We start from the raw sequence: 27,620 nt of genomic DNA, 5'->3' as shown, positions 1-27,620 counted from the left end.
TGAGTCAAGGGTACAAGTGTTTCACAAGAGGTTTTTTTTTGAGAGGCCAACCACCAGAAACTGGTACATCTTAGGCCAGTATGTCATCCTCTGCTGAATGAACAGCAAAATTTGATAGGAAAGTATTCTGATACCTCAAACCAGAAATTGATCCCATAAACAACAGAACTACAAATGCATGCCCCAGTTCAAGAATGTCAGAAATACTGCATCTCAGACTATATAGAACAAAATACAATACCTCTATATAGGACAAACTACAATACTCTCTAATGATCATAAGTAGTCCTGTCGCAAAAAGCCTAAATTTGCCAGTCAAATTATCTGTCAAACACCTGCCTGCCCAACTATGCTAGCAAAACTTGCATATGTAAAAGCAGACCTAATCACACTCAAGGAAAGCCAAACAACAGATATAGCTATAGAAAGACATTGTACACTGTGCTTCTTTGCACAAAAATGATAATGAAGAGGGTGACCTAAACCTTATTTTGGAGTGCACTACTATTCAAATTTCAATTACTTATTTATATAAGGGCCAGTGGGATTTCAAGACTATCAAAGCTGCAGTGGTTTAATATTCAATATAGCTTGAAGAAACAGAAATTGGTACACACCTTGCTCTTTCCTGCAAAAAAAACATTCAAATTACCTGAGATCGGGGTGGAATTCTAGCAAGAGCTCCTTTGAATATTAGGTCACACACCCCTGATGTAGCCAATCCTCCAAGAGCTTACAAGGCTCTTTTTGTAAGCTCTTGGAGGATTGGCTACATCAGGGGTGTGTGGCCTAATATGCAAAGGAGCTCTTGCTAGAATTCCACCCCTGCTAAGATCATACATCCCTTCACCTACTGTTATCTTCAGCACCACGTCTTATTATTGCACAAGATGCCTTCAGGTATGATGGCCCTGAACCCCAGTTCTTTATTCACACATGCTACTTTAGCATTCCAAAAATAATCTTAAGAGATCCATAACAATGGATGATCTCCGGCGACATCTGGGTCGAGGCGGTGTGGTGGTATTGCTGTTGCTAGACCTATCGACAGCGTTCGATATGGTCGATTACCGGCTGCTGACCCGCTGCCTCGCTGACGCAGGGATTCAGGGGTTAGCCTTACAGTGGCTTTCCTCTTTCCTTGAAGGTTGGGGACAAAAAGTGGCGATTGGGGGAGAGCTGTCTCAGAGGCACCCACTTAATTGCAGGGTGCCTCAGGGGGCGGTTCTCTCTCCAATGTTATTTAACATCTATATGCGCCCCCTTGCCCAGATCGCCCGGGGACATGGGCTGGGTTGTCACCAGTATGCTGATGACACCCAGCTCTATCTATTGATGGGTGGCCGGGCTGCCGCCGCTCCTGTAGATCTGGACCAGGCATTGCAAGCCGTGGCTGATTGGATCAAGGTGAGCGGGTTGAAATTGAAGACAGAGGTCCTTTGCCTAGGAAGGAGGGATCCCCCTTCCAGCTTTTGACGGGGCGTCAAAAGCGCCCCGTCAAATGGTACCAGTGCGTGAAGTCAGGAGCTTGGGAGTGCTACTGGAGTCTTCCTTGACAATGGAGGCCCAGATAGCGGCCACTGCCAAATCCGCCTTTTTTCATCTTAGACGGGCGAGGCAGCTGGCCCCCTTCTTGGAACGAGGCGACCTGGCAACAGTGATCCATGCGACAGTCACCTCGAGATTGGACTACTATAATGCCCTCTACATGGGGCTGCCCCTGTACCGAACGCGGAAACTGCAGCTAGTGCAGAACGCAGCAGCCAGGCTACTAGTGGGACTACCTCGGTGGGAACACGTGCGGCCTAGGCTGCGGGAACTGCACTGGCTGCTTATTGTATACCGGGTTCGTTACAAGGTGCTTGTTATCACCTATAAAGCCCTATATGGCCGAGGACCTGCCTACCTCAGGGACCGCCTCTCTCCATATGTTCCCCAGAGAGCACTGCGTTCCAGCTCACAAAATCTTTTGGAAATCCCTGGGCCTAAGGAGGCCAAACTTAAAACAACTAGGGAGCAGGCCTTCTCTATAAAAGCGCCCCAATGGTGGAATCAGCTGCCGGAGGAGGTGCGGGCCCTACGGGATCTCAACCAGTTCCGTAGGGCCTGCAAAACTGCCCTCTTCCAAGAAGCCTTTAAGATGTAACCAGAATGAATATTACGCTGCCGGGATAAATAGAGACTGTAGCACCACTGTATTGCTTTAGCTTATTTTTAAAATTAATTTATATTTTGTATTTATATTGTTGATTGATTTTATCTGTTATTGTCGTACCATGATATTGTATCATGCTCTGTAAGCCGCCCTGAGCCTGCCTCGGCAGGGAGGGCAGGGTATAAATAAAAACTTATTATTATTATTATTAACAAGATTCAAATAATTGCCAGTGTTGTATAGTAGTTAGCACATTTGACTAGGATCTGGAAGACCCAGGTTTGAATTTCCACTCTGCTGAGTGACTGTGGGCCAATTGTGCACACAGCATGATCTACTGGGATGAGTGGTATCAATTACCACCCTTCAGGAGCCTCAGCCAATCACTTTCAAATAGTAGACTAGAAATAGGAAAGAAGAGTTTGGCGGTTTAACTGCTGGCCAACTGACAAGAGCTAAGGGTTGTTGCACTGTGGTGGGTGAAGGGCTAGCAGGTCTACTGGTTAGGCAGGGAGTCCATTAGGGACTTTAGTTATTTTGAAGATAGGTAGGGCTGGGTATTGTTCCTGTCAAAAACAGGTAAACGTTTTTAATTATGTTCCATGTAATAAGTCTGAATTAGTCAGACAAGAAACCTGCTTTGTCACTGTTACACTTTCTCAGGCCCCAGCTCTTCAGTAACTTGGTTACTATAACACAGTGGAATGGAGGGGGAAAAGCAAAGAAACTTCTAGCAGTGTACACTGAAATAAACCTCACAGATGTTTTTATCAAGCCTGTTCTGTGGCTTTTTTAAACCTATAATCCCCTCATAATAGGACAAGTGAATGCCAGGTGGAACCCTGAGTCCAGGTATTTGCTTCACTGAGGTCTAGAAGACTAAATTATAAAATGAAATTATAAAAAACATACATAAGTTGTTTGTGGGGTATGAAATTTTAAGTCCTAGTTTCCAGGTCTGGAAATGGGATGTCAGCACACCTACTTCACAGGGTAATTGTGAGGATAAAATAGAAAGAAGTTATATAAGACAGTAGTTCACAACCGTTCTGGTATAGTGACCTACAAGTCCAAATTTACTTTTGTACAGTCATACATCCAGGGCTGGCACAAGGTGGGAAAACATTGGCCACCATCTAGTCCAGCGTTCCATTTTCCATAGTGGCCAACGAGATGTATAGAGAAACAAACAACACACAAAGGGTGCAGCTGCCCCCACTATGAACCCTAAAGCAAGTGGGAGTTCATCTCCTCCTCTGCCAGCGGGGCCAGAGCTGGGTTGAGGAGATACAGATGGTATAAGAGGTTGGCGGCAAGGGGCTTGGTGCAGTACATTTCCCACAGCAGGGAGAAGGCAGCAGTGGAGCACTGCAGAAGGTTGGGCAAGAAGCTGGGCTGCTGAAGGAGCAGCACTAAGAGAGAGCCCATGCATGCACATGCCCATTTCTGTCTTCTGCTGGGTTTTCCATGGCATGCTGAGTAGACCTACCTCCCCAGCTACTGCAGTAAAATTACTATTTGCGGGATGGCATTCTCTGCCTCACTACTGTCACAAAGATGGAGATGAGAAGCTGGCAAGGAGGGAAGAAATAGAATACAAAGGGAAGGAGCTTCACAAGGGAAGGCTGGCCTCTGAGCCACTTCTTGAGGCTTCACGACTGACTTTTGGGTCCTGAATCACAGGTTGGAAAACACTGGTGTAAGCCACTAGCGTCCTCCATTGAGGAGAAAGGCAGGGTATAAATGAAGTTTAAAAAAATATCAGATGATCTCCATATTATATACCCCTGCTAGCAGGAACCTGTCCCCTTCCACATTTTGTTCTGTGTTGAAAAAAAATTAGAAATCAACTGCCTTGTATGGCAGCAAACACTTGATCAAAGTTTTCTTTAGCATATAGGGCTGTTGTAGCTCAGTCTAATACTGAGGTAATGGTGGTTGGAAGGCTGAAGTCTTAAGGGACATGTTACTCCCTATCATTGATGGGGTGCTGTTGACTGGACCCAACACTATTACCGCAGAAATAAGTTAATGAATCTCCCCCCCCAAAAAAAACCCCCCCCAAAACCCTCTACCAGCTTCTTTTAGTCCAGAAGATGGCCCCCTTACTTTGGTCTGTCCATGTGAATTCATGCTATGGTCATTAACAGAGCAATCCTAAGCAGGTCTACTCTGAATTCAATGGGGCTTGCTCCTATGAAAGTGCTCTTAGGATTGCAGTGTTAGAGGCTAAGCTACTGCAATGCATTCTACATGGGACTTCTTTTTAAAAAACAACTAAAATTCCAGTCAATGCAGAAGGCAAGCAGAACACATGGCACACACCCATTCTGCAGACACTATTGGTTACTGATCAGCTACCATGTTCAATTGAAGGGTTTCTTATCGCCTGCAAAGCTCTGAGTAGCCTTGAACGCAACATACCTGCAGGATTACCTTGCCCACTATGCTCTGCTCCAACAGCTTCACTCATCTGAGCATAATCTTCTAGAGATGACATCCTGCAAATGGGTAATAGCAGCAGCTGCCCATTCATATGCATTCTGTGGTGGCTTCCATCTTGTGGAACAGCCTGCCTGATACCAGAAAGGCTTGAACTATCATTCCACAAGATATAAAAAACCAAAATGATCAAGAGGCTATTGTAAAAGAAAAACTGGTAGAATGAACAGCTGGAAGACAGCTTTATGGAAAACGACTGTAATACAATGATTATTGTAGGTATCACCTGCTTTTCTTGCATTGGCTTTACCTTGTAAACTACTTTCTGTATTGTTTATAGTACACATTGCCTCAGATAACTTATTGTTCATATTGATCTGATTCTATAATCCTAGTCCAGATGCATTATTCATTAGTTTTTTTAATGCTGTGTTAGTGCACCCTTTGTATCCTGTAATCTGCCTTGAGTCTCAGAGACAAATACAAGTGCACCTTTCAACTGAACAAAGTAGGAACTTCCAGTAAGAAACTAGGAACCAGCAAATAACTCCGGCCTCCTGTTTTGACCTCACTTTGAAAGGACCTCACTTTGAAAGAACTGTACTGGGCAACTTGAAGCTTTCCATCTCCAGCCACATTACTGATTAACTCCTGTTTGACCCTCCCTTTCTTTATCACTTCATTTTTAAGCAGCTCCTTAGAACTTTGCCACTTCCAAAGTTCAAGAATGAGAAAGGGGCACAAGTGCCATCCCAGAAACCTGCAAATGCAAGGCCATAACAATTTTTTTCACCTCAGGCAAACCATGACTCAGAATCCAAGAAATTAATTCAGGAGGATTTCGCTTTGTGTTTTTTAAGCATGACACCACTGCTCTCTTACCTGGGACTTGCATGCAGTTGTACTTTGACTGACAGCCCATGTCACAGAACTGTTAATAAAAATATGGAGCCACCAGGAGGCAGAATATATTTAAAAAGCAAAGGAGACACAGGTTTATAAACCTTTCCGCACCTGAATGGTCTATGAAAGCAAGCAAATAAGGTTCATGTGCTTTATAGGGTGCTTTCACACATGTTAATGCAGTTTCAATCCACTTCAGTGACAGTTTGCAAGTGGATTTTACCATTCACAAAGTAAAATCCAGTTGCAAAGTGCACTGAAAGTGAAGAGCTGTTTTTATACCCTCCCCTTCACTACCCAAAGGAGTCTTGTAGTGACTTACAAATCACCTTCCCTTCCTCTGTGAGATTAGGTGGGGCTGAGAGAACTCTGAGAACTGTGACTGGCCCAAGGTCACCCAAAGTGTATTCACTCCTTACTGTGTCTGATAACGGTCCAAAGAAAGGTTGCATCCTTGTTGGTAGCAAGTGACACACAATGGCTATTTTAAGAAACCCAGTCTATCACATTGTTTTCTAGATTACTGTCTACCCCTGGTCCCTGGCATGCTCACCTTTTCTTTTGGTAAGCCATCCAAAACACATCTTGTAACCCAGGCTTCTAATTAAATGTTCCATTTCACCATATTTTAAAATGGGATGTTTGTTTTACAGATAGCTTTTATACTGTTTATGTCCAATGGCTTGTTTTTATACTGTTACCTTGTTTTAATTGTAAGCTGCCTTAAGCAGGACCCTGAAGAGATAGCATGGAAATTTCCTAAATAGCTTTCACAGCACCCAGTGAAAAAATATGCTTATAACGGCATCCTATAACTGTACAATTACTGAAAAATTACATGCATGATCTGGGGCACATGTACTAGATTTCTAGGTTCTAGTACCAATCAAGAACAGCCCTCAACTTCATTTTAAGGTCAAAAGGAAGGACCTGTTCCTTATCCTTTAGATTTTTATAACTGGAGAAAGCGTAATTCATAGATGTCTGGATTGTTTTTGTGGTGCAGCTCAACACCGGTTCCAGGTTGGTGCAGGTCACCAACCCACTACACAAAAGCAGCAGCCACCTGCATTTATACATAAAGCGAAGGAAAGGATAGCTTCTAAGAATATATGTTCGCACAGTGCTCCAGAGTGGAAACCTAGGAGGAACTGAGATCTTCAGTTCCAGGACCCCACAGAGGATGGGCTAAAACAGCATCAAAAAGACTTGGCCAGAAATCTTGTCATGAACTTCCATCATGGTAGCTTGTTCTTTGCAAAGCAGGATGGCATTCTTGCTAGATTTTCACTACTTGAATGGCATATAGCACTGAGCTCTACACAGCAAAGGGGGGGCTGTGCTTCTAGCAATGGTTCTCAAACTGTGGCCCCAAAATATATCCTCAGTCTCTTGCAGATGGCTCCCAACAGCAGGAGGGAGGGAGGAGCAGGGTAAACTGGGAAAGGAGACTTGACATCAAATCCACATTTACCTTTGCATAATGTACAAAATGGCCATGAAATACAAACCGTTGCTCAATAACACCCTGTATTATAAAAAGCAAAGCATAAAAATGTATATAAGCTTATTCAGTATTATGTTGAGGTGAAATGGTAGCATTGAATGAAATTTGCAAGCATCTCCCCAGAAATACAGTAAAGTTTAGAAGTGGGTCCAACTTCAAAAACTTTGAGAATCTCCAGTTTAACAGTTCAGCAATGGTCCTATACTGTTTTTATTTTTTATGCATACTGCCATCAAGTGGCAAGCAGGGTAAAAACCACTTGCTGGAGCTTGTCGGGATCATATAAATATCTCCCTTTTCAGACAACCTACTAGCAGTGGTGTACCTAGCATATTTAGTGTTGGGGGCAAAAACTTTAACATCCTTCCCTTTTTGCCATCAAATCACAGCTGATTGATGACGACCTCATAGGATTTTCAAGGCAAGAGACATTCGGATGTGTTTTGCCATTGCTTGCCTCCATGTCACCCCTGCTTTGCTTCTGAGATCTGATGAGATCAGGCTAAGCTGGGGCTATCCACATCAGGGCTCCTCCTTTATACAACAAAATTTTCATTAATAATCATAAAATAAAATGAATAATAATAATAATGGCTAGAAAATAGATTCACATGGGTAACTGTGTTGGTCTGAAGCAGAACAAAGTTTGGTCTTGAAAAATGCCACTGGACCCAAATTTTGTATACAGTGGCCAGAAAAGAATGCAGATAGTGAAAAAATTCTTGTATTTAACTTTGTTATATATAATCATGCCAGTAAAAAAAAAAAAAATCAAATTCCAAAACACTGTTCCATCATGGGAGCCAGTGCCCTTGCTACATAAGACCTTTCTAACTGGGGATTACAAAATTGTACATTGGATAAAAAAGTACTTTTCTCCCTTTCTCACAGTACAAGAACTCTGCTGGTAGACCTGATGGCACCTGGGTTTTGGCCACTGTGTGTCACACAATGTTGGACTGGATGGGCCATTGACCTGATCCAGCATGGCGTCTCTTATGTTCATATGTTATGTGTTGGACTAGGATCTGGGAAATGCAGGTTCAAATCCCCACTCGTGCCATGGACACTTGCTGGGTAACCTTGTGCCAGTCAAAGTACTCTCAGCCTAGCTCTGGCTTGGGTAGCCCCTGGATAGCCTGATCTTGTCAGATCTCAGAAGCTAAGCAGAGCTGAGGTGGAGGCAGGCAATGGCAAACCATCTATGAATGTCTCTTGCCATGAAAACCCTATAGTGTCACCATTACTTGAAAGCAAAAAAAAAAAAAAATCCATCACATTTCTCATGTTCTGAACAGGCACTTGGGAAGGCCTGTTCTTCATTTTAAAGCTCAAGAGTTGACTATCCCAAACATCTACAAGGCATTTTGGAAAGCTAGGAGTCTGCCTTTGTACTAACTTTTACTAACACTAGCCAAAGCATCACAAAACTGTGATAAGCTTCACCCGACAGGATGTTAAGAAACATATTAACCCCCCCATCCCCCAAGAAGTTGCCTCTTCATCCTCCATCGTGGCCAAAGGACTTGTCAAACCAGAGAATCCCTGCAGCAGAAACTGGGAGGCAGGGATTTTTGCACCCTAGCAGATCCAGTGCAATGTATAGAGTACCTAGCACAATATTAAGAAAGGACTGCTGTTATAGTACTCTTAAATACATTCTGTTGCCAAGCAAGATAGGGATGAGAAGATCTTGAGACCAAGAAGTGAAAATAAAGGGGATAAAGACAGAAAATTAGGAGAAGGGAGACAGAAAGGAGAGAAATCCCGAGAGGGGGAAGTTGTTTTATCTTGCTGCAACTCCCTAACTACTGCTTTGCAAGATCTGGCTGAGCTGGGTGCAAGGAAAGGGAGAGAGAAAGGCTAGACTACTGGAGAAAATGACCTGCAGGCTGGCAATTACTGTAGCAGCTAGCAGCACAATGTGTTAAGGATGTGCTTGAGTCTTGGAGAAAAGGGAAGCTTAGCCAATCCTAGATCTTTTTGCTATGCTCAGATTTCTCTGCTCTCCTAGTGGCTTCAGCCACAACTACATTTTTAAAATAAAATGGAAGATATTCTGCTGGAAGCATCAGGAGCCCCTTTCAAAAGCTTAGGGCAGTTGCACCTGGGGCAGACGGCCTCCCATCTTGGTAAGCTACTGCCTATTAGAGGAATCAAAGGAGAGGGCAAGGAAAGGAAGAACAGCAAGTTGAGACTCTCTTACAGAAACTTTTTTCTTGTCATTTCCTTCAAGGTCTCCCATTCTATTTTACCTCTTTGCAAGGTATTAAATAATTCATGGGGCAACAATGGAAACATTGCTCTGCTTAGGTAAGCATGATTTAGAGTTCTCTGAAGTACTGCAGAAGATTTCAGTGTACAGTTCAGAAGCCACTAATTAAGGATGGTGCCAGAACCTGACCCCAAGCACCCTGCTGTTTGGATCAGTGGGCAGACAATACTGCTTGCAAAGCAGAGGCCTGATTAGGTATGTGGAGAATGGGGGCTAGGTTAAAAACTGCATAGCCTTTAATAAACCTGCGTATTTGGAAGAATGTGTAAAATCCTCAGAGTGCTCTGATGAGAACAAAATTCCAGCTTTCAGATAATCGGTTTTTGTTTTCACACACACACAAGATTTCTGTTACTCTGGAGCAAAAATATATTTGAAAAGACACTGAAGTCTCAGGTGCCACAGCAGTTTCTGAACAAGTTTTTCAGTAATTAGGGGCAGGTCTTCAGTGCCCTGAATAATTCCTTGCGCCTCACAATAAATATACCACAATAAAGTATGCAGATACACACACTGTATACAGGTGGCTGAACTGAGTTTCACTGAACCCACTAACACAAAATGATAAGATGCCCCACATATATTTGCCTTTTCTGCCAAAATTTGAATTTAAAAAAACCCAGAGACTATCTGCAGAGTTGGAGAAGTATGTGGTTCGTGGATATACTACACCCAGACTAGCAGAGAAGGGTGTGGCCACAGATGTGTGTTGAATGGAAGAATAAAGCAGCACACCCAAGGCTTGTAGTGATGGGAATCTTCTTTGCTCAAACTATGTGCTGCACTTTCTCAACATTTTGAGTCATGCTGAGACTGCTTTCCCCATATTCCCTAGTGATGCTCTAGTGAACTAGAAGCAACCAGACAGCAAGTACCACACCACCCACCCCTGGACAAAGAGCCAGAATTGCAGCACTACAATTACCCTGACACTTCAGAATGCAGCGGGTCATGGCTTGGTAGCACCCAAAAATGGATCCTAGAGCCCCTACAAGGTGTGTAAAGTTTGCACTTGTCAAGAGCCATATACTTTCACTCTTCCACTCCCTCCTATGACAGATGAACAAACAGAAGGTCTGGCATTTTTACGGTAGATGTTTATTGTGTGCATAGTGATTAAATGGGAAGAAGGTGGTGAGGTGCTGTTATTCCATCCCCACTGTTAAAGAGAAAATGTCCTTCCCCTTAAATAGTCCCTAGAAAAACAAATCAAGATAAAAATTGTTTGTTTGGGGTTTTTTTGCATTTCATTACAAAATCATGCTGGACATAGCAGCTAGGCTTGGGGGGTGCCTGCCCCTGTGGCTCATCTGAGGTAAGGCTGGTGTAGGCACATGCCTACCGGGCACACTGAGCCCGGCAGAGCCAGCGTTACCTCCGCAGACTCCGCTGAGCCTGCTTTAGTAAGCTGTCAAAGTCAAGGGAGTCAAACTTGTTCTTCACAGGGGCAGGCTCAAAGTCTTCTATATTCGAGTCTGAAAACAAAACAGAAAAAAAGGCATTTACCAGCAAATCAGCTAGAACAAGGGAAGTGGTACTAACTCCGTGGCTCACAGTGAGTGCCATTTGTAGTTGCCATTAATCAAAAGTGCCACATTTACTTCCATCCCTGGCATAAGGCCTGCACCTCAGAGCAGCTCACAGCTTACCCATTCCTCTGATGGCAGCTCTTTCAAGGTGGGTCCACCTGCCAAATACAAGCCCCACTTTACTGAAACACAAGGCAAGTGCCATGTTGGGAACAGTGCTCAGAAGAGCTCCAGGGAGTCTATCAAAGGGCCACATGTGACTCCTGAGCCACTGAGTATCAGTGGACTAGAGAAACCAGAGTATTCTGAAATGGAAAAGCTAGCTAGGCTTTCTCAAGCATACTGGTTGTGATCAGCCCAGAACCTGCTTTGGTGGGATGGGTAGGACAGAAATCCCATAAACAAACAAACAAGCCAGCCATCACCCTCAATGAAAATACTTTCTGTACTGAGTCATCACCAAGTATGCTGTACAGGGTGAGCTAAATCTACACAATTCATGAGGTCATCTGGCATGCAGAAGTAGAATGCTGCATTCCTGCACCAAAGATGTGGACTGCTCCTCGGACTTACAAACCGTCAAGCTTCAGAATAACTGTTCACTCATGCTCACAATCATCATCTCCACCAACTCACCCAAGTCAACATAGTTCCTTTTGCAGAATTGCCGACGCCCTCCAAAGCACAAGTCGAAGGGCTGCTCATCAGGGCGATGCAGTGCACGTCCACCCTCTATGGCAGCAAAGGCCTCCTCAGCATAACGGTATGTCACAAAACCATAGTTATCCCTGCCAGGCAAGTGGGACAAGCAGTAAGAATATACATCCAGAACATGCACTTGGGGGGGAGAGGGGACTGAGGAAAATGGGTCACACACTTCAAACCCCACTTCCCATTATTAGACCAATGCTGCTAGGGAAGATGCGTCACCCTAAAGAAAGATGGATCCACCACTTACCCCTGTTCTCGGAAGTGCAGTGTGCAGTTCTCAATGTCTCCAAACACAGAGAAACGGTGCCGAAGCTCTGAACGGGTCATCCTGCTAGGAATCTTCCCAATGAAGACAACACGGCGTTCCTCCTGGGGAGGGGGGGGAGGGTATTAGCCAAAGATATATGATGTAATCTTCCTCCTGCCAACACCTCCCCTCAAAAGCATTCAGAACAGACTCCTATTTAAAGAAGTGCATGGGCTTCTTGGTTAGTGATGTGAAAATTACTCAAGAATCATTTGTTGTTTTTTTCCAGGCTGCTTCAGAGGTGCAACAGAGAGGTGCTGCTTCTCTAAGAAAACAGAGTACAGGAGAATTCTGAGTTAGCCTTGCATGCCTTTACTGCAGATGATCAGTTACTGAAGGATACATTGAGCAGAAGGCAGGCATACCTCCCTGTGAAATTTCTACAGGGATACCCACCACCTCTGTGCATGCAAACACAACCGTAACAGGCAGTAGTGTCTTGATCTGGAAGGATGCTTGCAACTATTGGACTACAATGTCAGGTGTTCTTTGAAGGAAAGAACAGCGTACTCCCTCTGCAACTTAAAAGGACGCAAATGAGAAGACAGACAAGGCCAGCTCAAAGTCTACACCTCAGGGGGGGGGGTTATTTTTTAATTTTCCTCAATCCAAATTCCATGACAAGAAATCTATATTCTGCAATGTGTCTATTTTGCATATATATACACAAGGTTCCTTAGCATAATTTTTTTTGCTAAATCTAATTCAGTCATTATTCTGAATTTTCAGATCAAGCAGATACTTTTCACACATGCAAGTTTATCTTTGCACTCATAACTTGCTTTTTAAAAATCCCTGAAATGTCTAAAACAGGGATGTCACTCATTTGTTACAAGGGCCAGATCTGACATAAATGGGACTTTGTAGGGCCTGGCCATGCATATCATAAAATGTAATGCAAGGTAATGGAGATATAAACTTTATAAAGGATACAGAGAAACATATAAATATTATTTTTTTCTTAAAATAAAAACATGCCTAAAACTCTTGCAATATTTTGTTTAAAATGGAAAGGTGGGAGAATAGTGGGATTTGGCAATGCAATATTTAAAATAAAACATCAAGAAAAAGCAAAAGGATCACAGCAAAACTAAAAATGTAAACCAAAAATATAAAATGCTCTGGGCTTAGGAAAACATGAAATGGCTGGGCATTGCAAGCTTCTCCCCCTGTCCCCAGGTCTATTCAGATTGGCAATGGCTTTTCACTGTAATATCCCTCTTTGGCTGTGTATTCCCAGGTTAGAACACTCACTAGGCACCAGTTCAACATCAACCCTTTATTTACAATGTCACACAACTCCAACAAGGAACAGTTTCAAACTGGCCGTATGAATGCTGAAAAGCGAAACTGAGCTCCACTCCATTAAAATACATTGCAGCACAAAGCTGCAAGGAAAACACAGAATGGATTTTCTTTGCAGCTTTGCAAGCCCAAAATTGCTTCCTGCTTCAGCCTGCAAAGACAAAGAAGGAGCTGGGTACTTTGGCAGCCTCAGAACTTCAAAGTGAGGACAGGAGGGGGGAGGGCGGAGAAAAGAGCCCCCCAGGCCTTATTAAGTCCAGGGTGGACTGGTTCTGGGCCATGGGCCACATATTTGACACCCCTGACCTAAGACACTGAATTCCATGGCCTTGATTATGTTGTGCACTCACAGAATTGCAGTTTGTGCATGTATTCATGTGTCCCTACAAAAAGCTTAACTTCACCTAAGCAAGTTGATCTCTTCTTTTTGGGGAGGGTTTCTGGATAAGAAGCCTGAGAACCTCAGGCCCAGAGAAAGGAGGCCACAAACTCAACCTGAAGTGGCCAAGACAAAGGCAAGCCCAGTGGTCCTGTTCCATCTCCCATCATTCTACTTTGCTCCACAATACTCACTATTGCACGTTCTTTGTCACTGATTTTCTGCCGTTGGTAATGATCCTGCGAACTGCTGGAGTCATATCTAATATTTTTAAAGGCACCAGAACACAGGAAATTAGAATTAAGCTTCCTTGTGTAAGTTATTTTTAATGAGTACACTGTTAGCTTAATAATCTTGGGGGGGGGGGGTGGAATGAAATAGTACAAAAAGAGAAGGGAGCCCATCTAACCCTCTGTCAGGGATAAGATACTGCAGACAGCAAGCAGTTTGAATGTACACTTTTGAGAATTGGGCCAGTAAGACAAAGAACTGAGGATTCACAGAGAAAGGAAAGTACAGGCATAACTGCAGTGAACTCACAGTCTTGAACTGGCAGCAGAAACACAGAAAAAAAACAGCTACTCAGTGCTTGTTTTGTCTTCACAAAATAGTGAAGTGGTCATTGGGCAGCAGCTGATGTGCTGTGGTAAAGCACAACGCTGAGCCCGGCAAAAGGAACCCAAGTTCAAACTTGGCTATGAAGCTCAACAAATGATAGGGAAAAGCCGTCACTTTCAATCCCTCCTATTTCAAACACAGCTGTGAGGCTGAATATACCATTCTGAGAAAAAATACAAGATGCAAATATACCATGTAATGATTTTTTAAAAAGTGATCAGCTCTCTGTGGGAAACAGGCTGTCAGTTACAGTAAGAAAAGAGAAGGCCAAACTGGTGGATGAGAACATGTTAAACTAGGCAGTACTGTATGGTATAAGGACAGGTTTCTTACCTGTAACTGATGATCTTCGAGTGGTCATCTGTGCAGTCACACATATGGGTTATCCGCCAGGATCGGGCCCACCACGGAGAATTCAAAGCAATCCTTAAGCGTTAATTTTGGCGCGCCTTTCCCCTCATCCCGGGGAGGAGGCACCGTCTGCGCATGCCTAAACGAGGGGGAGGCACCCAACCCACTCAGTTTCTTCCCGCCACCGTAGAGGTGTGGTAAGTGCATTAATATGATATCCAGCAGCGGGGAAGGCTGGGCGGGCATGTGTGACTGCACAGATGACCACTCGAAGATCATCAGTTACAGGTAAGAAACCTGTCCATCTTCTTCGTGGTCTCTGTGCAGTCCCACATATGGGTGACTGGCAAGCTATTTGTCAGGAGGCGGGTGCTGGACCTGTGAATGTAGATATTGTTAATTATTCAAGAGAATAAATTTGTACTCACAATAGATAGCATCAATCGAAGATCGATCTCAGCACAGCCTGTCCAAAGGAGGTATCACGCCGAGCACGGACGTCAAGAGCGTAGTGCGAGGCAAATGTGGATGGGGACGACCAAACCGCTGCAGCGCAGATGTCCTCCATCGGGATGCCCTTGCAGAAGGCTGTTGAGGTTGCGACTGCTCTGGTGGAGTGAGCTCGCAAGTGCTCAGGTATGGGCTGCTTTGCCAGTTCATAGCATAGTGCAATAGTGGATACAATCCACTTTGAGAATCTCTGAGTTGAGATCTTAGCACCCTGATTATGAGTTGCATAGGTTAGGAAAAGTCTATTGTCCTTGTGGAATTGTTTAGTTCTTTCTATGTAGAAGGCCAAGGCTCTGCATACATCTAAGTTGTGCAGGGTACGTTGTCCCGCATCTGCGGGATGCTGAAAGAACGCTGGCAAGATGGAAGGCTTTCCCAGATGAAAGGGTGATACCACCTTAGGCAGGAATGCGGGATCAGGACGCAGTACTACCTTGTTGTGGTGGAAAACCGTGTATGGTGGATCGGCCCTGAAGGCACAAATGTCACTGGCTCGTCTACCTGTAGTAAGGGCTACTAGTAGGGCAGTTTTCCACGTCAGAAGGTGTAAGGGAATGGAGGCCATGGGCTCAAAGGGCGCCTTCATTAACTGACTCAAGACCAACCATAGGCTCCAAGCAGGCTGAATTTTACGGATTGGGAGGATGAAGGTGAAGGATACCCTTCAAGAAAGCCTTAGTTGCCGAGTGTGAAAATACGGTGGAGCCCTCGATGTGTGGGTGATAGGCAGAAATAGCCACTAGATGGACCTTAAGAGAAGAGTAGGAAAGTCCAGCGTTGGAGAGAGTCAGAGTGTAAGTCAGAATTTGGTTAATATTAGCTAATTCGGGTTTGAATCTGTGCTGAGTTGCGTATTCAGAAAAGCGCTTCCATTTGAAGGAGTATGATTTCCTAGTGGCAGGTTCTCTAGAATTGAGTAAAATATGTCGGACTTTCGGTGAGAAGGTTATGAACTGATTCTCCATGCCGTAAGACGGAGGAGAGCAGGGTTGTGATGTAGGACATTGCCGCCCTGTTGGGAGAGTAGGTCCTGTGTTTGAGGAAATCGGTGAAATGCGCCTTTCGATAGAAGGAGGAGAGTGGTGAACCATGGTTGGCGGGGCCACCATGGGGTCACTAGAATGCAGTTGGTGTTGTCTGCCATAATCTTCTGCAATACTCTCGTTATGAGTGGTATTGGCGGGAACATGTAGTGTAGTGGTCCGTTCCAAGTTTGTAGAAAGGCATCCCCTGCCGACAGTGAGGACGGAGGGCCTCACATGTAAAAGCGGGGACATTGTGCATTGTTCGGTGATGCAAATGCATCTATCTCTGGTGTATCAAACTTCAGGAACAGAGGAAGGAGGTATCGACTGTTGATGGTCCACTCGTGGTCGTTGACAGAGTGTCGACTCAGAGCGTCCGCCTGTATGTTCTGGACTCCGGGTAGATGCACTGCAGAAAGGAAGATGCCATGGGCAATGCTCCAGTGCCAAAGGGCCAAGGCCCGTTTGCACAATCTGGTGGAGGCTGTGCCTCCTTGTCGGTTTATGTAGAAGACAGTCACTATGTTGTCTGATGTGACCTGAATATGTTTGTTCTGAAGGGACGGAAGGAAAGATAGCAGCGCCCTGTGAACTGCCAGTAACTCTAGACAATTGATGCGGAGAGATTTTTCGTAATCTGTCCACTTGCCTTGTACAGTGAGTTCTCCTAAGTGGGCTCCCCATCCCCACTTGGAAGCATCGGTGGTGACAATCACAGAGGGGGGAGTCTGAGAAAAAGACATTCCCTTCAGTAGGTGATGGACGATTGTCCACCATGTCAGAGAAGGAATTATATGAGCTGGCATGGTTAGTACGGTGAGCTGGTGCTGACGTTGGGGGGGAAATGTACGTACAAACCACAGCTGAAGAGGACGCATGTGGAGCTTGGCAAATAGGAGGACGGAAGTAGTGGCCGCCATCAGTCCCAGCATCTTTTGAAAGGTGAGGGCTGTCTGAGAGCGATGTGCAATTATCTCCTTGGCTAGGGATTTGATGTGTAGCACTCTGTCTGTTGGCAGATATGCTTTGCATGTAACAGTAGAGAGACGAGCCCCTATGAACTGTATGGATTGAGTGGGGGTCAAGTTGGATTTTGCGGTGTTGACTTGGAGACCCAGGGTGGTTAAGAGGGAAAGGGTAGCAGAGACATTGGTCTGGAGCTGTTCTTTGGAATGGGCGATGACCAGCCAGTCGTCTATGTACGGGAAAATTGAGATTTGTTGTTGTCTCAGAATTGCTACTACCACCGCCATGCACTTTGTGAATACCCTCGGCGCTGTTGAGAGCCCAAAGGGAAGAGCGCGAAATTGAAAGTGCTGGTTTCCTATGGCGAATCTGAGGAACCTCCTGTGGTGATGGTTGATAGTGAGGTGAAAGTAGGCATCCTGTAGATCTATCGATGCCATCCAGGCTTGTTCTGGAATGAGAGGGAGGATGGACTGAAGTGTGACCATCCGAATTTTTTTTGTAACAGATATGGAGGTTGAGTTTCCTGAGATCTAGTATAGGGCGCAGCCCACCGTCTCTCTTCGGCACTAGGAAGTAGCGGGAGTAGAATCCTGTGTGGTGAAACTGAGGTGGAACCGGCTCTATAGCTCCCTTGTCCAGCAAGGTTGCTACTTCTAGGAGCAGGGGGGGAGACGGAGGTGTAACTATGAACCTGTGGTGTCTTGGGGTCGAACTGAACTCGATGGTGTATCCGTTTTGAATGATTGTGAGGACCCAAGAGTCTGAAGTTATAGACTCCCAGTTGTGGTAGAACGGCTGCAGTCTGATGTCTGTGCGATGTTGGGGCTGTTGGAGAGGAGTAAGAGAGTCAAAGAGACTGTTTGTTGGTCGGCGTTGTCTTCTTTGTGGTTTGGGTGCGTGCCCTCTGTTGGAAGGGCTGTTTTGTCTGGGGAGGCTTACGCCTCCAAGGCTCAGTCTGACGGGGAGATCTGGAGCTCTTATAGTAGTTAGGTTTCCAAGTTCTTTGCTTCAAGGTAGATGACTGCGGCTGAGTAACTCCTAGTCTCTTGGCCCTTTTCCTGCTGTCATCTACACTGGTGAGGATATCATCAGTTGTGGCATTGAACAGGCCCTGTCCGCCAAATGGCAGATCCTCGATTTCGAACTTGATGTCCGGTTGCAGAGAAGAAGACCTGAGCCAAGCATGTCTACGTAGGGCGATAGCCGATGCTAGGGTTCTAGAGGAGCACTGAGCTGCGTGACGAGCGGTGTTTATCTGCTGCTTGCTAACTCTGGAGAGTTCGTGGAGAGCATGGGTAGCTTGCTTCCGTGCATCGTCAGGGAGTGCCGAAACTAGAGAATTTAGTTGAGTCGTGAGGTTGTAAGCATACGAGGAGAAATATGCCATATAGTTATGGATTTTGGAAGTAGCAGTGGTGAGGGAATATATTTTTCTCCCGATGGTGTCAAGTTTCTTGCCCTCCCTTTCGGGAGGAACAGGATGTCTCGTTTGTTTGGATTTAGATGACGAATGGACAATCATAGAGTTGGGGGCAGGATGATTGAAAAGAAACTTAGATTCGGGAGCATGTACTTTATACAGTGCTTTGACCCTCTTAGATGTTGGTGGTACAGAGGCAGGTTTGTCCCAGGCTTCTTTCAATGTCTCCAGGTGTACTGGAAGCATAGGAAATGATGATCCCACCGGGAGGTCTGCATGTACTAGGTCGTAGACTACGTCTGAGACCCTAGGCACGTCTGTAGTTAGCTTCACGTTGAGGGAGTTAGCCATATTAGATAACAAGTCTAAATAGGACTTAGGTCCCTCAGAAGGAGAAAGGTCAGCCGGCTTGGCTATATCTGATGCCGGAGAATGAAGATCAGAAGCTGAGGAATGAGAGGATATGGATTGCTCTGTTTCTGAATCGTCAAGGGTAGCGACTTCTGGGGTCTTGATGACTTGTTCTGGTGCAGAGAGTAAAGTCCGTTGTTTGTCGGGTTCGACAGCCATAGAAGCAGCTGGAGAGAGTTGTCTTGGTAGTGAGACATATTCACGGTACCGTTGGTGGTCGTGATAAGAGTGTTGACGACGCGGAGAGGCGTCACGATAGCGGGGGCGGATGTCCTCACGAGTTTGATCTCGATAATACGCCGCTTCTCGGAGTCATGGTTGTAGTCGGGTGAGGCGTCGGAGGTCTGGTTGTCGAGGCCGAGTCAGGAGCCTTATGCACCTTCGGCTTCTTGGGAGACTTCCGATCCGAGGGGTCTCTCGAGGTCGATTCGACACGGTGCCGTTTTTTAGATTCGACAGACTTCTTCAGGTGTTTGCCGGATTTATGCTTACTGGGATCCTGAGCCACGGAAGCAACCGGTTGAACCGTTCCCGTTTGAGTTAGGGAAGGCGGAGAGGTCTGCGAACCCGATGCGTGTGGCATTACTGGGCGTAGTGATGACTCTACCAAATGGCTTTTGAGTCTCGCCGCGCGGTTTTTCTTAGCTTGTTTGCCGAACTGGCTGCAGTGCACACAAGAGTCTGTTCGGTGTGCCTCAACCAGGCAAAAAAGGCAGAGAGAATGTCCGTCGGTGGACGGGATTATCGCAGCACAGCGAACGCACCTTTTGAAAGTTATTTTTTCCTCCCCTTCCATCCGCCCGGAGAGGGGGGGGGAGAGGGGGACGAAAAATGAAAGATAAAGAAAGATTTTTTTTTTTAACGATACCAGATGAAGAATGAAGAGGAGCGAAGGACGAGAAGATAGTTGGAAGAAGGTAGAGAGCCAAAGGATTGCAATGAAATGGGGAGATCAGCGAGGTAGGTGTTCTCCGGATGGCGGTAAAGAAGAAACTGAGTGGGTTGGGCGCCTCCTCCTCGTCTAGGCATGCGCAGACGGTGCCTCCTCCCCGGGACGAGGGAAAAGGCGTGCCAAAATTAACGCTTAAGGATTGCTTTGAATTCTCCGAGGTGGGCCCAATCCTGGCGGATAACCCATATGTGGGACTGCACAGAGACCACGAAGAAGATCAGGGATATCACAAGAACTGGAGTGGTTTACTCCCAGACATGCAAACTATTGTAAACAAACAAGGTGGCAATAAGACCCCAACTACACATGCAGTTATTTTGAACTCCATAACGAAGAACCAGTTATGAAACATTTACTTTGTTGGCATCTAAAAAGCAAGGCTGAGTGACGTGTCAACATGAGACCAAACAGATTCCTTCCTCCTTTTCCAAGTTGCACCCAAAGAACACTAGAAGCAGAGTTACTTACAAGAGTTTAAATAGATAGCAGGGCATAGAATACTGCAGAAGCATGAATGTTCCCCCAGAATTTTGAAAGCTATCCTAGATATGAATATGTTGGCACAAGGGCCATGCAGAGTGAGGGACAGAGCACTTCTAGACTGCCTTACCTTTTCCTGCAGGTGCTCCTCCTGTGTGGAGATGGAGAACGCAAAGATGACCTTGATAAATAGGAGGAAGACCGGGACCTGCTCCTTGACCGGCTCCATGAACTGGAAGAGGAGCAGGAACTTCTTGAGCGGCATCTAGGATGGAGAAAAAAGCATTTTTGTGAGGAGATGGGCATTTGTGTGTGTGTGTGCATATCTATAGATGTGTGCGCAACCATACAAAGCTGACTTCTAAGTAGACTCTTCACTCCTGAGACAACTATGCATGATTGGACCCAAGCATGCCATCACTTCTGAAGAACAGAGGTGGCTCCCAAGCCTGAAAGATAGCCAAAATCTTCAGGGTACCTGACTGCAGTGACCAAAGACTGAGATTTAAACAAAAGCTTCTCATTCAAACATTCACTCTGACAAGCACTGAACAGACTTGCAGAAATATTCCCCACAAGAAACAATTGGTTGCTATTGGTCAGTGTGAAGGACTACTGCTCAACGAATTGCCAGCTTTGCACAGAAACAAAAGCAATGGCCTAATGCAGTACACATTGAAAAGGCTTGTCAAACCTGATATTTAAAACCTGAGCCTACCTGCAGCCTCAAGCATACAGAGCAGATACAGCCCTATGCTAACATTCAGAAACACCCCAAGGGATGAATGGGGCAGTAGATGTACAACCAACAAAACAGTACAAACTACCCCTAAAGACACAGGAAGCAGAATTTAAAAAATCCAGCCTAGTGGCTGCAGCAGACCAGCACAACCAGGTCTACCTAGTGGAACTTGATAACTTTGGCAAAGAGGACCAGCCATCCCCAAAGACCAATAGATCAGCTAAGGGTACAGAGGGCTTGCTCTATGGAGAACTGAGAATGGAGTCCACAACACAGGGCTAGCCAGTGCAAACTGTACCAGACACCCTACTCCCATCCACCAAATTCCAAATGTGAGAACACAGCTGAAACTCATCCAAAAGCCCAAAGTCCTCCCCAACCGTTAGCTGCACATTTTATCAGTGGGAAAAGAGTCTTTAGTCACACACCTTCGCCAGCGTTTTGATGGGGGAGACAAAGACCTTGATGAAGAGGAGGAGGAGGAAGAGGAGGAAGAAGACGAAGAGGAAGAGTCACTGTCACCATCAGAACTAGAGCTAAAGGACCGGCTGGCACGGTTTCGGCGGCCTCTCCAGCTCCTCTTTTGTGGGCTGGTTGACTTCCTTCTGCTCCGGTAGCATCGCAGGGAGTGTTTGGAAGCCAAGCGCTTCTGCTGAACATCCAGAGATTGCTGTGATGTTGGTTCTTCCACATCTTGACATGGGGATGCAGCTGGGGATAGCAGTACAGAACATGGATCTTCACTGCCCCTAGTCATGGACCTTGGTTTTCTAGTCCGGTGGTCCAGTGGCTCTGTTCTTGTAAGTGTGCTCTCTGCCTGTGAAGACACCGATCTGCCAGGGCTTGAGCTAGCTGCAACATGGCTAAAGACTTGGGTCTGGTGTTGGCAAGCATCAACAGGTCTAAGAGCCTCTTTGGGATTCTGGCAGGCAGCAACGAGGCTGCTAGTGCCCACAGGGTTCATTCTAGCGGCAGCAGAAGCAGCAAGGGGCTGATTTGTAGCAAGCTGATCTGGCTCTTGTTTCATCAAGGCCTTGATGGGCTTTATAATGATATTCGAGTTGCATTTGACATTCCATCGGGAGCCGCCCTTTGGTGGAGCAGCACTGAGCTGACAGTAGTCATGCTCACCAGAGCCCACATGAAGAGGGGCTGCTTTTCTGTGAGGTCTGCTTAGGGACTTTGCAAGCCTGGAACCTTTCGGGGACCCAGCTTTGTCCAGAAGCGAGACAGCTGCTCGAGGCTTCCATAACTGGTGAGGTGGAGTGGCTGGAGGGGTCAGGCCTGTAGAAAGACAAAGAGAGTCATTAGAAAATGGAGCAACAGCCATGAGCTGAAGAGCCCAGGTGCAGCATTCTTTTCAAGGACAGGCCGGTAAGCACACTCCCGAATCCCCGAGGAACATCTCCTTTCCTGAGGACCATTCATACCTTACTTGCTGTAACAGTGCAAGCTCTCTGTAGGAAAAACTCAAGCTAGGCCTCTTCATTCTCCTCAACAAAGGCACAGTAAGTAATGCCAAAGGTGCACAATTGGCTGCAGGAATCCATATACCAAACTGCCAAGCATTCCCCACCTCCAGCTTGCCTCCCCTCCTCCCCCCCGCCCCATTTAACTAGAGCAAAACTGTGTCTGGGGATTGCCCAACAGCACTTAAGTAGCTTAATTCTAGAGCCTCCACCTGCAATGTTGATAAGCTCTGGAGCCTGAAGCCGATCCACCATCTTCTTTTCCTGCTGTGCCTCAGAGCTGAAAGGAGAACAGTGCTTTGTTATCAACAGCTCAAAAGCACAGAGTGCCTGTGGCACTGCTGCAGCTTTTAAGAGGTGACAAAAGCCAGGATAAGCTTGCTCTGACTAGCAAGGCTCCTGTGCTCCATGTGTCACCTACCTCTAGAAAGGCAGTGTTATCCATGAACCAAACTAAATATAGAAGAGATAGCTAGCCAAGAGGCATATACTCACCCACTGTTCCCTGTGGCAATACTTCCTTTGGATTTCACTATGTCAGAAGCTCTCTCTTCAGCTGGAAAGATAAAAGCCAGATCTGTTAGTAGTCATGAGCAGAACAGACACTAGAAGGCCAGAAACACTTCCAAAATCATGGTGCCTAGACAGTGCACAACTCCCTAGGTATCACAACACTATTTAGCCTATATTTAGCCAACACTATTTAGCTTGTAGCACAGGGGTTAACTCAAGCTTTGATTGTTTAAGGAGCAAATGTCAAGACCAGACACAACTTTAAAAGCAGCAGACTGCTGAAACTGGATGAATACATAACACGAAAGAAGACACAAAGATGCATTGTACTAAATCATACAACTGGGTCCATCAAGAAGCTCTTCAGGGTCTCCAGTCTTTCATATCACCTACTGTTCGATATTTTTAAGGGATTACACCTCTGAGACCCCTTCTGCATCCAAAGCAGACGTTCTATCCACTGAGCCACAGCTCTAGTAGGCAGCTACATTAATATGCATGCTGAGCAAATATACGCCAGTAAGCATCATTACAAAATTTGCTCCCTAGTACAAAGCTTGTCCTTTTTGTGCTAAGACCAGGAATGTTTTTGAGGAACCCAAGCTTGGGAGATCACCTTTGCAACTGACTATATCTTCTAGAAGGGCTTGTTTATCTCACTTACTTTCCGTGGAATTCTGGAATGGGAGGGGAGAGCTACATGGAAACTGAAAGCAAGACTCCTGCCTTTTCTATAATAGACAAAGCATGCAGAAGTATTTTAAGACTGGAAGTTACTCTAGGCAAGGAAACTGGAGGAAGTATCAAGGCAGTGCAGAGGTCAGAGTATTCAACCCCTTTTCTCTATTTAGCTCCTCACCTTCTATTTTTTCAAATTGCTCTAGTAGGCTGGTCAGGTCAGAGGCCTCAATTCCTGGGGGAGAAAAAAAAACATAATGGCTCAATTATGTACAATCTGTAATGGCCTTTGGTCATTTGAAAAAGCTGTGCTACTAATTATGCACAATCACTGGAACCTAGAACAGCAGCCCTTAAACTACACCAGAGAAAATACAGACAACCAAATACTGTGATATGCTGGCTAACATATTAGTCAAACTTTTATCAAAAGTACTTTTATCACAAGTCTTACAAAGCTTCTCCTCTAGCCTGATCCTGCTGGAAATTGGGGCAGAACTGAAGAAAAGCTAAGGCTCTCTTCAGTGCATGTGTCATTAAGAAGAAAATGCATGTACTTTATGCTTACACAAGCAGCTGCTTGATTAGAATGTAAACACAAGACTTGACAGAATGCAAGATCAGTGTCATAATGCACTCCATCTAGGCACATTGTTGCAAGAGCAGGGGCTGTTTGCCATACACACCAACAAAAAGGTACTGTCACTGGCAGAGTTATGTCCAACACAGAGTGTGATGGGGATGGGATAAATGCCAGCATTACGCCATCAAGGTTAATTCCCATTTCTCTGTGCCAGCTTTCTTGGGTCATGGGTGCCTGACATGCCAGTTAATCAGAAGCAAGCATAAGCACTCACCAATCTCAGTGATAAATGCCTGAACAATCTCCTTATTGCGGCTGCGCTGTGCAATGTTGATGAGAGGCTGTTGCTTCAATGCATGGGTGGGTGTCTTGGAAAGTGGGCCAGTTTCCTGCACCTTCTGGGGCCCTGCTGTTGCTGGGGAGCTGGCATCTATAAAGGCAGCTTCCTTAGCATCCATCTCCACTGCAGCAGGCACTGTTAACTTCTCTGGCACAAAAGTAGCAGGAAGGGGAGGAAGATCCTCTTGAGACTGGCCAGCAGCAGGGGTCACTTGGGCACCTTGAATTGTGGCTGGTACAGTATAGGCCTTCTCCACAGGCTCAGAAGAGGAGGGGTCTTCTAAAGATTTCAGTATGTCAATGGAGTCCTTGACTTGCTGGGAAGGAAGCACAGAATGCGGCTCCCCTAAGGACTTGAGAATGGAGCTCTTCTTTCCTAAAGGCTCAACCACTGATGTCAAGGATAGCAGCTTCCCCAAAGGCTGAGATTTTCCAGGAGTCACCTCTGCTTTAGACTCAGCAACAGAAGGCTGTGTTTGCCATCTTGGGTCAGAAATCCTTTTGGAGCTAATTTTGGCTGTAGGAGGAGGTTCCACACAGGGTAGCCGGGCAGGGAGGTCTGCCTTTTCAGTGGCTGCCAATTTTTGCATTCTGAAGTGAGAGGAGTCCAGTGTAGGAGCTGTACTCTGCTGGCCAGGGGTTTCTTCAGAGAAGGGTGGGGTCAGGAATGTGCCATCTTGGGGGTTCTGCATGTGGACTCCTTGATCCCCATAAGGAACAGGCAGTATCGGAGGCGGTACTGGAATTCCAGGCCAGTAAGGTGGCGGTGGCCTGGTGGCCCACTCAATGGAGTTGTAAGGAAGTCCTGGACCAAAAGAGGGCAAGGGGACAGGTGGGGGAAGCCATGTGGGAGGGGGCACCGGAGGAACTGTATGGAAGGCAGAGGAAGAAACTTCAGTTACTGAAAATGAAGGTGGCAGACTTTGGTAACCAGCCAGTGGAGGGGCAAAAAGAGCCCAAGGAGGCACTGGTGGCGGTGCAGCAAAGATGCAGGAGTTGGGAGGAGGTGGCAGGAAAGCTCCAGGGGCTGATGGGAGGTATGCTGGCGGCAGGATCGGCGGCACCTGAGCCCCAACAGGGAGAAAGGCACCTGTTTTACTAGATTGCAAAGGGACTACTGGAGTGGGTATTGGAAGAGGAGCAGTGCTCACAGTGCCATTCTCGGAACAAGGAGCAAGAACTGCTGCAGCTGCGGTTTGCACAGTTGTTTTGCTAGCAGAAGCAGGGGTAGAGGCAGTGCCGATAGGCTTCTCGGGCTCCCTTCCTGGCCCAGGGAGTTTGGGGGGTGGTGGAGGCACCAACAGGCAAGGAAGGTCAGCCAGTTCCATGGGGGGCTCAGGGAGACTGGGCCACTTGCTGGCACTCTGCTTCTCTGCAGTGCTGCTCGTGCCCTTGCCAGTAGACTGGTGCTGCTTTCTGCGCTGCCGGTATTCATTCAAGCTGAGAGGCCTGGGCTTAGCCTCCTTGAGTGGACAGCTGACTTCCTTCCTGCTAAGATCATTTGTAGGAGGCTGCCCTGCAATGTCCACCATACTGTCAGGGAGCAAAGGGGAGGCATCCCGGTCAGCCACCTCATTTGTGTTTGAAAGAGGTTTGCTCCCATAGTTGGATTCTGGAATATCCATCTGGCTCACAGGCAATGCATCTGTGTTCCCCTGGTACTGAGTGGATGGGCGTTCCTCTGTGCATGGCAAGACCTCTGGGCTTTCCAAGCCTGACATCAGTGGGGTTTGGGGCGCCAGCTCTGCCCCAAGCTTGAACAGTTCTTCTTCCTCTACACTGCCCTGTTGCTCTTCTGCATGGAATGCTTGATATGAGGAAGGCTCAGACTGACCTCTTCCTCCAGATTTCTCCACCTGCTTCTCATCACTGCTTGGCTTAGCACCAGCTTGCTTGGGAGGCTTGCCGTCCCTGGCCTCCTTGTGTCTCCTCTTCCCTTTGCTGCATTTCTTTCCGGTATTGCTACTTCTCTTGTCTGTTTCTGAGGCACTGAGCTTAATTTTTCTCGGTGCTGCTGGGCCGTGCTTAGATGTGCTCTCTTGATCATTCGTTGAACCCACAGCTTCTTCCTTTAGTCCCAGATTAACATCTTCCTTTCTTTGGAGGAGGGCCATGCCTACCCCGCTGCCCTGGCTGCCCAAAGCAAGGTCTTTTTCCATGCCTGCAGTCTTGGTGTTGTCTGTAGATAATACTTTGTCCAGGGAAGGGACCAAGAGGTCCGTCTCTTTTGCCTGACCAGATGTGCTGCTGCTGTCAATTCTGTGCGAGAGCTCTGCATTCACACTCTGAAGGACCACTGGGATCTTTATGCCCTCCCCACCATCAGGCACTACTTCTAAGAGTGGCGGGCAAGCAACCAGCGCCTGCGCAAGGGGCTGGCTCTTAGGACTCACACACACAGTGAAGTCAGGCTGGCAGTACGGATGCATGGACTTCACTAGCTCACTGAGGGAGATTCTCTCTGGGGCAATGATGTAGGGGCCATCACTTGCAGGGAGGTCTGTCTCCACCTCCTTTGTTGCTGATGCTGCAGGGATTTCATTCACATTTGCTACAAAACTCAGCCCACAATCAGTTATCTCCTCTTCCTCCTCTTCTTCCCCATCACTGCGTTGCAGTTTAGGAGCATCTCGCTCTCTGTGCCTGAACACCCTCCGCTCCCCGCAGGTTTTGTTTGAAGCAGCTCTGTCTTTGGCACAGTTTGGAGTCAGTGCTAAGGGAAGGCTGGCAGCACAGGCTTCAACCTGGAGGGAGAGAGGAGGTTACACAATAAGCTTTACTGCTGTTGAGGTGACTGAGGTCTTTGACAGCAGGGCATGGCTATGACATAGCTGCAACAAGGTCACACTACACCAAATACAGTGTTACAAAGAGTAACCTCCACAAAGATGGTGTGGACACAGCAAATGTCACATGAAAGGCAACAGACTAAACAAAAGAAGGAACCTGACTCTTAGCCTTGGGCAAAAGGGATGGCCACCTGATCAGGCTATTCTGGAGATTAGAACCCCTCCTGGCAAGTTTTTGTTAAGGAACAGGGCTACCCG

General features: G+C 46.4%; 1 protein-coding gene across 1 annotated transcript in view; it reads right to left on the bottom strand.

The window, feature by feature from the left end:
- Nucleotides 1-10,359: 10,359 nt before the first annotated feature.
- PPRC1 (PPARG related coactivator 1) overlaps nt 10,360-27,620 on the bottom strand; it is a 36,003-nt gene continuing 18,742 nt past the window's right edge. The window contains exons 5-14 of the mRNA XM_060241830.1: nt 24,509-27,317; nt 23,833-23,886; nt 22,956-23,016; nt 22,673-22,740; nt 21,420-22,275; nt 20,380-20,514; nt 13,708-13,774; nt 11,770-11,891; nt 11,448-11,599; nt 10,360-10,757 (exon numbers count right to left, since the gene is read on the bottom strand). Coding sequence (XP_060097813.1) covers nt 10,654-10,757; nt 11,448-11,599; nt 11,770-11,891; nt 13,708-13,774; nt 20,380-20,514; nt 21,420-22,275; nt 22,673-22,740; nt 22,956-23,016; nt 23,833-23,886; nt 24,509-27,317 — 4,428 coding nt within the window. The 3' untranslated portion in view covers nt 10,360-10,653. The remainder of the gene's footprint in view (nt 10,758-11,447; nt 11,600-11,769; nt 11,892-13,707; nt 13,775-20,379; nt 20,515-21,419; nt 22,276-22,672; nt 22,741-22,955; nt 23,017-23,832; nt 23,887-24,508; nt 27,318-27,620) is intronic.

Source organism: Heteronotia binoei, chromosome 6, assembly GCF_032191835.1.
Source record: "Heteronotia binoei isolate CCM8104 ecotype False Entrance Well chromosome 6, APGP_CSIRO_Hbin_v1, whole genome shotgun sequence".
Classification (NCBI taxonomy): domain Eukaryota; kingdom Metazoa; phylum Chordata; class Lepidosauria; order Squamata; family Gekkonidae; genus Heteronotia; species Heteronotia binoei.
The sequence above is the reverse complement of the archived record's forward strand: the minus strand, read 5'-3'. Positions and strand labels throughout refer to the sequence as shown.